Source organism: Chroicocephalus ridibundus, chromosome 4, assembly GCF_963924245.1.
Source record: "Chroicocephalus ridibundus chromosome 4, bChrRid1.1, whole genome shotgun sequence".
In the NCBI taxonomy this organism is placed as follows: domain Eukaryota; kingdom Metazoa; phylum Chordata; class Aves; order Charadriiformes; family Laridae; genus Chroicocephalus; species Chroicocephalus ridibundus.
In genome coordinates this window covers 783710-796648 of record NC_086287.1, presented here as the reverse complement: position 1 = coordinate 796648, position 12939 = coordinate 783710, and the positions used below count along the sequence as shown (strand labels likewise).

Below are 12939 nucleotides of genomic sequence, written 5' to 3'. Positions count from 1 at the left end.
GTCTCCCCGGAGCCTTCTCTTCTCCAGGCTGAACCCCCCCAGCTCTCTCAGCCTGTCCCCACAGCAGAGGGGCTCCAGCCCTCCCAGCATCTCCGGGGCCTCCTCTGGCCCCGCTACAACAGCTCCGTGTCCTTCTGCTGTTGGTGCCCCAGCGCTGGGGGCAGCACTGCAGGGGGGTCTCCCAGAGCGGAGCAGAGGGGCAGAATCCCCCCCGGGCCCTGCTGGCCACAATCCTCGGTGTGGCGAGGCCGTACAGCCCCACGGCCGCGGGCAGGATATTAAAGATGGTATCTGAGGCCCCGCGCCCAGCCCCAGCGCTGCTTCCCCACTGGCCTTAATGAAAGTAATAAAACCAATGGTTTTGGGAAGAAATAATTTCCGGAAGGAGCAGGTGCTTCGCTCACTCCCTTTAACCCTTTTACACCAGCTGAAGACAGCCGCACGCTGGTGGGTGGGTGGGTCGGTCCCAAATCCGCCAAACATCCGATTTGATGTTCCATTTTTATCTTTTTGCCCCCAAACATGCCATCCCTGCAAACAAATCCCCAAATTGTGCCGGCGTCGCTGCTGTTGTTGTTCTTGTCATTAAACCATTGTGCTGGAGGGGGGGGATGGGACAGGACGGGTCGGGGCAGCGGCCGCGGGGAGCTCCCGTCCCGCTCTGAACCCCCCCGCGCCCCGCAGACGCCCCGTCAAACCCACCCTGGGAGCGGGGGGGGCTCTGGGCAGAATAAACACGCACGTAGACTGATTGAAGATATTGTCTTTCCTCTAAATGCCTTCCTTTTCCTAGAATAACGCCGCGACGCGGGTTCACGAGGGGCCGTTTGGCACCGCAGGTCGCCCGTGCTGGGGAGATGCTGGGACCGGCCACGCGCGGCCGCACCTCTGACGCCCCGACCAAAGCCCCTCCAGCAGCAAAAAGGCAGTCGCAGAATTGTTCTGCCTTCAGCTGCGTGGGGAAAATCTTTATTTCTCCCGGGTGGCATCAAAACGGGCTACAAAAATCACTTCTTCCTCACAGAAATGAGTCCACGACTTTGTCCCCCAGGGTCAGATCCCCCTTTGGGGTCTGGATTTCTCCCTTCTGCAGTAGATGCAGGCAGCGTGTGGGGCAGTTACAGCTCTGGTGAGATCCCCCCAGCCTGCCGTCTGTAAGAAATCTCTTCTGCCAGGATCCCTGAACCTAGAAACATCTTTTTCTGGAGCAGCCAAAGGAAAACTGGTGACTCCTTTAAGCCCCTCTGCAGCCTGTTCATTACTAGCTAAACAGATGGATTAATCGTACTCTTGTATTAGTGTGTGCCGAGCACGGAGCGTCTCAGCGGCAGCCTCAGACAAGGAGCAAAACCCTTTAATCAGCTTCACGAGCAGCCTCTTGGGGGTTTCTCCTTGCACCCGGACACAGCCACCAGCCATTTGCTCGTCTTCCCCCGCGCGATCCGCCTTCGAGAGGCAAACCCACCCCAAGCCTGTCCTAAGGCGCTGCCTGCCAGCAGCTCATTTTCTGGGCAGGAGATTTATAATTGGGCGCTGCAGAACGAAGAAGGTGTTATATAGAAAAAGCCGCTGCTGTGGGAAGGGGAAAACCAAAGCTCTTCATGTGCCACTTGCCTCTCGTAAGGGTGGGTGACGGGGCGATGATTTCTGGCAGAGCCAAATAACCTTTTGCTTGTCTTTTATCCGAAGTATTGGCAGAGTTTCCAAGCCGGCGGCTGCCACTGGCCCCACGGCCGCCGAGGGCTGTAAGCAGAGCGGTCGGAGCCAGTGCCAAGGGGGAGTAACTGGCTTTGGGATGATGAATGGTACGGCTGAGACAGATCGCACCGTACTGTGCAGCTCACCCTCACGCCGCCGCAGGGCTGAGCGCTCAGGCTGGCTCCCAGGTTTCGGGAAATTCAATACTGAAACGCTGTCTGCGGGCTCTGTTTTCATTTTCCTCTCTTATTTCCCCCCTAGCCCCCAAGAAAGGGTGCATGAGCCAGACCGGGTGGCGAGAGCGAGCGCTGGGCAGGCTGCCACGCCGCGAGAACCCGGGATACCTTTTTCTTTACTTTTCACGTCTGCCGCGTGTCACATCCGTGCTGTTTTCTGGGGCCGGCGGGACGGTAGCGGCAGGAGCTCGCAGCGAGACTGCCCGGGTGAGCTCCAACAGGGTCGTGGATTTTGGGACTCCTGTCGGCACCAAACGCAGCCCAGGGGAAAGGCGCAGGGGGCAGCGTTTCCTTCTCATTCAGCGGGCAGCAGAGGCAACGACGTGTTAATCTGTCGCACTGGAAGCCAAACGCGGGTTTGCATTGGGAAATAAGCAACGAGTAAGCATTGGGGCTGTTCTGGCAGCGGGGATGTTGGGAAGACCCTCGTCAGGATGGAAATGATCTAAATGAGCTGAAGTTCAACCCATGGGGTGAAGTACCCCACATACGGCTCCACATGAATATCTCGGGGTATTTGGGGCGCATCTTAGGAAGATGATACCATCGACCCTCTGTTGGTTATTTTCTTTCATCATGCCAAACCCAACAAACATGTTAATAATAATGTTAATAATAATGGTTACCGAGGCTTGGCTTTGTCAAAGGGTTTTCCATTAGCCTGGTGAGCAGCAATGTTAATTTTCTCCCTGGCTCCCTGTTGGAGTTAATCAGTAACTCGGGGCAGCGCAGAGAAACCGGCCCCGGGTCAGGCAGGAGGGACGCGGCACAGCGCGGCCCCGGCTCTGCCCCGCGGGAACCTCCTTCTGCTTTCTCCTGCAGACATTTATTTCTGAAGATTATTGGCAAAATTAGGACTTGATTACAGGTTGTTAATAGTTTCTGGTGAGACGCATGGAGATGTGCAAGTTTTGAGGCTAGGGAGCTATTAGTTGCTATATATGAAAATATTGCTCGCTTTATATATAGTTTTCAAACTGCCAGGGGGGTGTTGAGGGGGAATTACTCCATCAGCACGCGTAGACGAAGCACCTCTGGCTGTCCGGGTCGCAGAAAACGAGCTGCTTCTCAAATTTTGAAGGGATTTAACACCCCGTGTTTCCAGATCAAAGCTCAACAGCCCATAGAAAAAGGACATTTTTTCCCCAATGTGCTGGTTATGGCAAACACGCTGCTTCAGGGGAACGTTTGGGAAGGGCCCCAGGGCGGTACCTGGGATGCTCCGCAGGGCCCAGAGCTCCCCACCTGCCTGGCTCTGGTCCATCATCTCCCGGTCCTCATTTCCCTGCCCATCACTTCCTGGTCCTTCACTTCCCTGTCGTTCACTTCCTGGTCCTTCGTCTCCCTGTCCATCATTTCCCTGTTCACTGTCTCCTGACCCTTCATCTCCCTGTCTGCCATCTCCCTGTCCATCACCACCTCCTTGTTCATTGCCTCACCATCCATTGTCTCCCAGTCCATTCTCCATCATCTCCTGGTCCATCGCTTCCCTGTCCATCATCTCCTGTCCTCCATCTCCTGTTCACCATCTCCTGTCCTCCCCTCCCCATCCATCATCTTCTGTTCTCTGTCTCCCAGTCTATTATCTGTCTTCCGTCTCCCAGTCCACCATCTCCAGTTCTCCGTCTCCCTGTCCATCTCCCCTCTGTCTCACAGCCCATCATCTCCTGTCCTGTGGCTCCCTGGCCACCATCTCCTGTCCTCCCTCTCCCAATCCATCATCTCCTGTTCTCCATCTCTCTGTCCTCTGTCTCACAGTCCATCATCTCCTGTCCTATGGCTCCCAGTCTATCATCTCCTGTTCTCTGCTCTCTGGCCACCATCTCCTGTCCTGTGGCTCCGTGGCCACCATCTCCTGTCCTCCCTCTCCCAATCCACCATCTCCCCTCTGTCTCACAGCCCATCATCTCCTGTCCTACGGCTCCCAGTCCATCGTCTCCTGTCCTGTGTCTCCCTGGCCACCATCTCCTGTCCTGTGGCTCCCAGTCCACCATCTCCCCTCTGTCTCACAGCCCACCATCTCCTGTCCTGTGTCTCCCTGGCCACCATCTCCTGCCCTCCCTCTCCCAGTCCATCATCTCCTGTTCTCCGTCTCCCTGTCCATCTCCCCTCTGTCTCACAGCCCATCATCTCCTGTCCTCTGTCTCCCTGGCCACCATCTCCTGTCCTCTGTCTCCCTGGCCACCATCTCCTGTCCTGTGGCTCCCAGCCCACCATCTCCTGTCCTCTGTCTCCCTGGCCACCATCTCCTGTCCTGTGGCTCCCAGCCCACCATCCCCTGCCCTCCCTGTCCCGTCCCTCACGCCCGTCCTGTGGCTCCCCGTCCATCGCTCCTCCGCCCACCGTCGCCTCCCGCCCCTCGCCCGGAGGCAGAGCCCCGGTCCCTGGGGCAGACCCGGCGTCCCCCCCGCTCCACGCCAGGCGTCCCCCCCCCGGCCCAGGTCCCCCGAGCCCCGGGGGCCGCCCCCGGCCCCCCCGCGGAGGGGCGGTCGGTGCCGCTGCCCGGGGGCGGTGTCGCGGCGGGGGGCGGGGGCGGCCCCGGGCACGGCCCCCCCGGCGGCGGCGGCGGCGGCAGCGGCGGGACGATGCCGTACCTGCTCATCAGCACCCAGATCCGCATGGTGAGTCCGCCGGGACGGCGGGGGCTGCCGGCGCCGGGGGGGGACGCGCTGCTGCCCCGGGCTGGGGGGCGGGGGGGGAGACGGCCCCCAGCTTTGGGGGACCCCCAGGGAACGGCCGGGCTGTGCCCCAGCCGCCGGTGGCCGGAACGAGGTGTCCGGCGTGAGCCCCTTCTGCACGACCGTGTCCCTTCGGGTGTCACCCCCCCCCTGCAGGTGACACCCCACCCCTTCGGGTGTCACCCCCTCCCTGCAGGTGACACCCCACCCCTTCGGGTGTCACCCCATCCCTTTGGTGTCACCCCACCCCTTCGGGTGTCACCCCACCCCTTCAGTTGTCACCCCCTCCCTTCAGGTGTCACCCCATCCCTTTGGTGTCACCCCATCCTTTCGGGCGTCACCCTGTCCGCGTCCCTGCAGGTGCTGGTACCCCTGCTCCCTTCCCCTCTATCCCTCCCCTCCGGAACAGCCAGTAACGTAACTAGGGAAACTTCCCGTAGGATCCCATGGATGGCAAAGAAACTCACCTCTGGCCACGAGTCCTCGCTCTAGGTTTTCCCTCGTCCCCCAAAAGCCGTTTCCTGGTGGAAAACGCAGCCGTAGCCAAGGGCATTGCTGGCAGCGGGGTGGCTGCGCGCAGCCCAGGCAGTGGCGGGAGCCCCGGGCTGGGAGCGCAGCCCGTTGTTCTCCCGGAGGGACCCAAAGGAAACGGTGCTTCCTAACGATCGCAGCATCTGCGGCCGCTGAGCAGTTGCTGCCGGCCCGCTGGCCGCCGGGACTGCGAGAGGAGAGGGACAGCCGTGTGTGTGTGTGTGTGTGTGTGTGTGTGTGTGTGTACGTCCGTACCCGGGTTTTATTCCTTTTCCCAACACAGAGGGGAACTGTACGTCCAGCAGCCAAAAGATGCCGATGGGGCTCTGTGGTAGGAAGAGGGTAACGGTGGGCTGATGGAGAAGCTGGCAGGAGTTTGGTGAAAGACGCTGCTGCCGCCGCTGCGGACGCCCCGTTACACCCCCCGGGCACCGGGCGAGCAGCGCGCTGAGGACAGGGAGGCGTGGGGATGGTGCGCGCCCAGCGCCCGCTGGCAGCCACACTGGCGTCGCAAAGGTCGATGAAGCGACTGTGGACCGAGATGCAGAAAGCGCCACGTGGTTGGGGCTTAGAGCCCTGCGGGGGGGGGAAGGGCACGCAACAGGACGGGCTGGGTTATCGCAGCTTAGCACGTGTCCCCCCCGCCAGAGACTTTGGGAATGCTGCTCTTTAGCAGGGCAGAGCAAACATTCCCAACATGAAACTTGGCACTGGGCCGCGGCTGGAAACGGCCGTCCTGGGCCAGCAGCGGGTGATTGACTCGGCCGCTCCTTCCCAGCAGCGGGGGGACAGGGATGAGTCGCCCCCTCCCCTGGCACGACTCCCGTGGGGATGGCAGTGCCGGCCTGCGGGGCTGGATGGGCAGCGGCGCGCGGGGAAGGGTGATCCCCTGCTTCGGTTTTGGTCTTTTCCAGCGCCGCAGGCGGCTGAACACGCCGCGCGTGCCCGCGGCTCACTGACATGCTCCATCAGTGCTGCTCCAAAAGTGCTCCGAGTCGGGATGCGCCCGGGGCTCAGGGTGTACGCGCGGTTCCCAGCCCCGGTTTGCGGGGGGATGCCGTCGGGAAGGATCTCGCCCTCTCGGCTGCAGCCCCTCCTCGCCCCTCCGCTCTCCCCACGCCAGCCCCCCAGAAACACCCTGTTCTCTGCCGACAGACTCTTCCCAAACTCCCCGTGGGTCAAAGAGCTTCCCGTCCCGCTGCCCCGAGCGCTCCACACCGCGGGGTGACATGGATCCCGCAAACCTCCCCCCGCAGCCTCTGCTGGACCCTCGTCCTGCCCCTGGGCTCCGCTTTCTCCAGGGGGTGACAGGGAAGAGGGGGGGTCAAACAGGGTCTGGGTGGGACTTAAAATACTTCTGAGGTTATTTAGGGTTGAGCAGCCCTTTGTGTGTTATAAAGTGTCGATAACGGCGTGTAGGTTTGCCAGTGGGTGGGGGACATCCCTCCAAAGACAAGTTTTCCCCTGCCAAGTTTTCCCAAGGAGATTTAACCGGAAACAATTGCTCCACCGATTAAAATGGATTAAGCGCGGCTCTTCCCAGGGGCAGCCGGGAGCAGGTTTGGAGCAGGGTCGGGGCAGCTCCCCCCAGCGCTGAGCAGGGCGGGCCGGGCCGGGAGTCCCGCCGTGGGGCTGCGGGCCAGGTCTCTCCCCCTCCCCGGCCCCCGCCGCTGTGGCCGTGCTCAGGGCTGTGGGTGCTGGCGCCGGAGCGGGCGGTCATCGCGGAGGTCACATTGCGCTGCCGTTACCTGACGGGCCCGTAGACTTCGTTCTGGAAAACCTCCAGCCCAGGAACGTCTCATAAAACAACACTTTCGGAGCGCTGTACCGAAACGTCCCCGTCCCCCCCGCTGTATGAGGTGTGGGAAGCCCAGCGATGGCTCCGGTGGGGAGACGACTCACGTCCCCGACCGCCTCCCCCCGGCTCCCCCCAGCTCCTCTCGCTTCCAAGGGAGCGGGACTGTCCCTCGTCACCCCACGGGCGCTCAGCTGCCCCACGCACCCCGTGGCGCCTTCTCACCCCGATCTCCTCACCCTTCCCAGGGCGTGGAGCCATTCCCAAAGCTGTCCTCCACCAGGACAGGCAAAAGGTCCCTAACTGGCCCGGGGATGCTCATCTCAGGGTAAAGCACGCAGGTTTTGCCCCACAAGGCTGCCCCGAGCAGCACCTTGCTGATGTCCTACAGACCCACCACTGGGTGGTGGATCCCGGAGGCCCAGGGCCACCGTGAGCGCAGCCAGCAGGTGGCCCTCCAGGAGCAAAGCCACCGAGGTCCTCTCCTGGGCCGGGGAGCGGGCTCGCAGTAATTCCCATCCCAGTAAAGCTCTTACTGGAGCGGTGCTGGGGAGCCGGGAGGGGAGGCTGAGCCGCTGCTGGTCACTCACCGCTCTGCTGCCTTTCCCTGCAGGAGGTTGGCCCCACCATGGTGGGAGATGAGCATTCGGATCCCAGCCTGATGAGCTTCCTGGGGGCCACGAAGCGGAACATGCTGGGGAACCACTTGTAAGTCCTCCCCTGCGACGCCTCAGGCTCTCCCCTCTCCTTATTTTCCCAAGAAAATCGGGAACATTTTCCCTCCCTGTATCCACCACGGCACCTTCCAGCCGCCTATTCAATCCCAGGACTAGTTCGACGCTGAAAGGGCACACGCGTGTCCTTGCCGCTGCCTGCTGATGCTCGCCCAAGGAAAGGCTGCCTGATATTGCATTTAGTTCTTTCTTTTTTTTCTTGCTCTGACCCCATTTTAGCTCCTGACCCACCTCACCCCTCTCCTCTCCCCTTACCCGCTTGGGGTGCTGCTGGCTGTTCCCTGACGCACGCCCTGCCCGGCACAAAACACAGGGAGCATTGGAATCTTTCTGCATAACTTCGTCTGCCTTTTTCCCACCCTTAATCCTTAAAGACAAACCTCCTCTGCCTTATTACCACGTCCGGCCCCGGGATGCTGGGGAGCACAGGGCGCCGGCCCAGCCCGTGCCCTTTAGTGGTGCCTGGCCCCACACGCTCCCCCGCAGCCCGTCCCGTCCCACTCTCCCCGGCCACCCGCGCCAGCCCCTCCATGGCTCCTGCAGCTTTTCCTTGGGCTGCCGAGCCCCGGGGCTGGGGCTGCTCCCCATCGCCTCCCCCCTCCCTGGCTCCCGCCCATTATCCCGCACGTTCCCAAGCCGTGTATATCTGACGCTTCTCCACGTCCCCGTCTCTCTCTCTGCCCACACCGACTTTGACACCAGCCTTCATCAGCTTGGAGACGTTACCCGCATGTTCTTTACATCATCTTGGCCCACTTTTTTTTTTTTTTTTTTTTTTTTTTTTTTTTTTTTTTTTTAACTTTTCCCCCCCCTGCTTGATATCTCACTTCTTGTTTTTCCCCGGAGGAAGAAAAAAAAACCCAACCCACAAGGCAAAACAAGCCCCAAATGCAAGTTAAAAGGCGGGGGGCAGCGGCTGGGCTCCGGCTCAGCTCGCCCCCAGCGCCGCGGTGCGGAGGAGGAGCGGGAGGGGGACCAGGCGCTCAGGAGAAGGGGCCTCTCCGTCCCGGTGCGTTCTCGAACTTCCACCGGCGGAGCGGGGAAAACCCACCTACTCGGTACCAGCCCGGCAAACACCGAGGTCCGGGCCCTCAGCTCCTGCAGCGCTAAAAACCTGAATGGGGCGGGAGATTTTAAAGAAAGAGGAGACTAAAAAAAAAAAAACACGGAAGGCCCCCCATTAAAGAGAAACCCTTACAAATGAGAGCGGGGCCCCTGCCAGCTCCCCGCAGCGCCAAAAGGCTGGTCCTGGACCCCTCCTGTCACCCACATCCCTGTGGAAGAGCTCGGGGGGGGGGGTGGGGGGGGGATGCGGGGCCATTGCCAGCCCCGGGGGTGGCCGGGGACCCTCAGCAGCGGCAGCTTCGTGCCGGTGCCAGCCCAGCCCGCAGACACGGGGGTGTGCGATGGGAGAAGGGAGAGCCCAGCGGGGGCAAGAGGAGGCTCCAAGGAGGAAGAAGCGCCGCTGGCTCCTGCGAGACGGGGGCAAGCCGCCCTGGGATCGGGGCGGAAAGGAAAGGCAAAGACAAATCTCACGCCTGCGTGGGGTCTGCCCCGGAGGCAGGGAGGAGACGCGGCAGTGTAAGGAACCGAGTACCACCTTTGGCTTGTCTGGGAGAAGGGATCTCCCTGGTGGACTCACCACCTTTCATCCCTCCCTGCAGCCCGGAGCGTTTCCAGCCCCCTCTTCCCCCCCCTGCCCCGTGCTGTGGCTGTGTCAGAGCCAGGGCAGCTCCGCTGCGTCCCGGCGTCCTTCCCCGGTGGCGCTTGAGCAACAGCGGGTGGAGGAACGAACCTGGCTGGAATGCGGCTGCTGCCACCCGCGAGGCACGGCGGGCTGCCAGCGGGGAGAGCCCCGGCCTCCGCTGCCAAAATCCCGGCCAGGAGCGAGATGCGCATCCACACCGCGGCCAAGGGGGACTCGTGTCCACCCGCTGCGGGCCTCGGCCAGCACCAGCCCGGCCACGGGACACCACACATCTCACCCTTCCCCTGGCACCAAAAACCTGAAAGAAGAGCTTGGAGGGAGCCTGAGAGAAAGGGCCTGGGCAGGGGGGACCTGCCGGGCGCCGCAAGACACGCGAGTACTTAATTGCCTCTAATAAGGGAGAGCGTGGATCCTGTCAGGCAACTCCGCACCGGCTACTGTGAGCGGCCCATCATTAAGCTCAATTAGCCGCCGGGGGCAGGCAGCACTGCCACCCCCATCTGATGTGGGGGCAGAGCCCCGGGGCCACCTAGGCTTTCGTGGGGGGAGCCCGGCTCTGCCCCAGCCCCCTGGGGCCAAGGACCAAAAGCCCGACCCTGCTGCAGGAAAGGGGGGGTCTTCCAGGTCCCCCCGGGTGGGTGCGTGTGGGTGACTGCTGGGCACCCCCCCTGTCATTATAAAGGCTCCCAGCGCTGCCCGGTCCGAGGTGAACCCCGGCGCCTCCGCGCCAGGCCCCGGGAGGCGAGCTCTGAGGCACCCGCTCCTTCTGCAACGCAGCCCTTGGCCGAGGCAGCACAAACCCCGTCCCGCAGGGAGCCGAGGGCAGCGGGCAGGTACCGCCGGGAGCTTTGTCTGCGCCACCACCAAAACCACCTGCCCGTGGAGGACGCTCGCTCCTGCCCAGCTCCATCCCATCCCCGCTCCCCCGGGCACTCTGCTCCGGCACACGGGGCGCAGGGCAGCGGGGGCCGCGGGCTCACCGTGTGCGGGGCAGGAGCCCTCTCCTCCCCCGGCGCAGGTGACCCTTCTCTTCCCTACTGGCGTTTCACCGGGAGCAAAGGCTTTGCGGAGGCTCCCAGCCGCTCCATCCTGACGAGGCCAGCCGCACGGGGAGACGGCGGTGCATGCCATGCCCAGTGTGTGCCATCTTTTATTTCGCGCGGTTCGGGGCTGTTTAAAGCCCGGGGCAGCTGGGCTGTCCTGCTGCTTTTAGCTCAGCCGCTCGGTTTTTTAGGTTCCTGCAAATAACAAGCAATCCCTGCCTCAGCGCCTTCCTCGGCATAATGGGAATAATATTTACCAACTCCACCATGTGAATCTGAAGGGTATGTGGCAAGCCTCTTAGAGAAAGCATTAAGTTCAAAGACACTTATAATAATACACATTACCTTTACACCACATCTATAATTACAGCAAAGTATCGTCTGCCTTGAGAAACTGAAAAAAAGCTTTCATATCTTGGTGTTATTTCGTGCTTTAAAAGTACTCACCGCTCCACTGATGTTTTGCAACCTTAGCGAGCGCAACTTTGGAAATGCTTTTGGGTCTTTTTTTGTTGTTATTAGTATGAAAATCAGGAGAGTCTTTGTTAAGGTGCCCAAACAAGATCGCAGTGATCCTGCAGCCCATCATTATCAGCTTATCAGGCACAGTGAGTCATCTAAGAGCTGAACTATTCCGAAGCTTACCCCATCTGCTTGGATAAATGCTGCATCCCAGAAGACTGCGGTTCAAGGAAGGGGCCGGCTGCCAAAGCCAGCGCTGAGGTTCCACTTGCCGTTTCAGCTCTGCTGCCTCCCCGCCGCATTCAGCCCATCTGGTGTCTGTGTTGCGCTCCTCTGCCCTCCGCAGCCACCAGCTATTTTCTTTGTGGCCGGAGCAGCCTCACAGAACTCAAGTCTTCGGCGGAGCAGCAGCCTCGGGGACGAGGCGGGGGGAAGGAGAGCTGCTGCTCCGAATGCAGAGCCAGCAGAAACCGCGGGGGAATAAAAGCTGGAGAAAGATCCCAAGTGTCGGTTCCCGACACGCACAGCGTGCGGCTGCTCTGAGCTGCCGGGGCAGGGGGGGGGCCTCAGCTCCACCTTGTCTGGCAGCTCCGTCGAGGACCGATAACTTCTGGTTTTTCAAAGGCTCAATACTTGGCTGAGGGCAGCATTTTTTCCAATTCCCAAATTTCAAGCGCAGGCTCCAAAAAACACCCAGCTTACAGACACGCTCCAACACAGGCAAAACGTTGGTAAAACATTCCTTAGAAACACCTGAATCATTACTCCCTGCTTGGCAGAGATTATCCTCTTTTTCCACGAGTTCCCAGCCGCGGGTGCTTGGGAGCCCTCCCTGCTGCAGTTCCAGCCCAGCTGCCGAGCAGCACGGGGCTTTGGACAAGCGGGGCTCAAACCACGTTTCAATTAACACGGGCCTTCGTTCCGGCCAGGCTTCCTCCTCGGTTGGGCAGCTGGGGGTTTGGCCCTCCCCATCTGGTTCACCGAGACTCTGCACCACACAGGCCGTGCCGGACGCGGTCGCTGTGCCGCGTTAGTGGTGAGGCAGAGCCACTTCCACAAGGAAATTCTTGACTCTTCCTTCTCCACCTCATTTTATTTCTTCTCCTCTTTCCTGCTGGCAGCTGGGAGTACTACGTGAACGACGCGCCGCGGATAGTGTTGAACAAGCTGGAGAGCTGCGGTTACCGGGTGGTGAGCATGACGGGCGTGGGCCAGACGCTGGTGTGGTGCCTCCACAAGGAATAGCGAGGAAGACTTCTGCGCCCCTCCTGGACGAGGTCCTGCTGGGGATCATCTCACGCAGGACCGACAGCAGACTCTGCCCCTTCGTCCCTTTCTGTCCCAGACTCCAGGCACTCGGGCACGGGGGGAGGAGTGGTGTAGGGGCAAAACTTGACCCAACATAAACTTGCCATCCTGCCATTTCACAAGACCGGGGGGAGGAAAGCGCGCCCGGTCCAGACGAAATCACGCACAGAGAACAGATGGCTCTTCCCCGCACTCAGCTGAATGGCAGTCTGGCAAATACCATCTTTTTACATTTTAATCATCTATTTAGCATGCATTGGAGGAAGCTCAAATAACAGACTCGTCTGCCTGTTCCTCAGGGCTGCCCCGGGGAGGGCCGTGCTGAGCTGAGCGAGTTCAGGGCATGCCTTCTCCCAGGCCACGGGCGCAGGGAGGGCAGGCCCAGCACGGACGCCATGCTATCTGCTATCTCAGCCCTCAAACTGCCGACCCTGCCCAGTGCTCTCTGAGAGAAAGTTTCTCCCCCCCCGGGACTGTGGTTAGCAGCAGCATCAACCTTTCAGCCCCGAGAGCGCCATTCAAGCGTAACACATTGTTCCTGAAATAGCCTTAGAGCAGCACAGAAAGGTCTTGCCAACATGTCAGGTACCAGCTCTGCCATCTCAACAGCAGCAGTTGTGATGCTGGATCGTTTGGGACTGTGTATCAATCCTGCTGTAGGGGTAACGCCAATAAAACATTTCTCTAAAGCGACCAATGTCTTTCTGTGGGTTGTTTTAAACAGTCGTTGCCAAGGCCTTCCGCAG

At 60.7% G+C, this 12939-nt stretch overlaps 2 protein-coding genes across 2 annotated transcripts; one reads left to right on the top strand and one right to left on the bottom strand.

Moving 5' to 3' along the window:
• Nucleotides 1-1115: 1115 nt before the first annotated feature.
• LOC134514359 (fibrosin-1-like protein) lies at nt 1116-7535 on the bottom strand. The gene is made up of 2 exons (XM_063332127.1): nt 5080-7535; nt 1116-2273 (listed from the first exon to the last, which is right to left on the bottom strand). Exon 1 carries the CDS (start codon nt 6103-6105, stop codon nt 5101-5103), a length of 1005 nt encoding a protein of 334 aa, XP_063188197.1. The 5' UTR covers nt 6106-7535; the 3' UTR covers nt 1116-2273; nt 5080-5100.
• On the top strand, nt 4425-12886 carry GCHFR (GTP cyclohydrolase I feedback regulator). The gene is made up of 3 exons (XM_063332132.1): nt 4425-4555; nt 7552-7646; nt 12007-12886. The coding sequence occupies exons 1-3, from the start codon at nt 4520-4522 to the stop codon at nt 12128-12130; spliced, it is 255 nt and encodes an 84-aa protein (XP_063188202.1). The 5' UTR covers nt 4425-4519; the 3' UTR covers nt 12131-12886.
• Nucleotides 12887-12939: the final 53 nt, after the last annotated feature.

Excerpts from the sequence above, each read along its gene's own strand:
- GCHFR (XM_063332132.1), top strand. The coding sequence starts at position 4,520 with ATGCCGTACCTGCTCATCAGCACCCAGATCCGCATG. Across the intron at positions 4,556-7,551 it reads TCAGCACCCAGATCCGCATG|GAGGTTGGCCCCACCATGGT; the intron begins GTGAGTCCGCCG and ends CTTTCCCTGCAG. Across the intron at positions 7,647-12,006 it reads AACATGCTGGGGAACCACTT|CTGGGAGTACTACGTGAACG; the intron begins GTAAGTCCTCCC and ends TCCTGCTGGCAG.
- LOC134514359 (XM_063332127.1), bottom strand. The coding sequence starts at position 6,105 with ATGTCAGTGAGCCGCGGGCACGCGCGGCGTGTTCAGCCGCCTGCGGCG.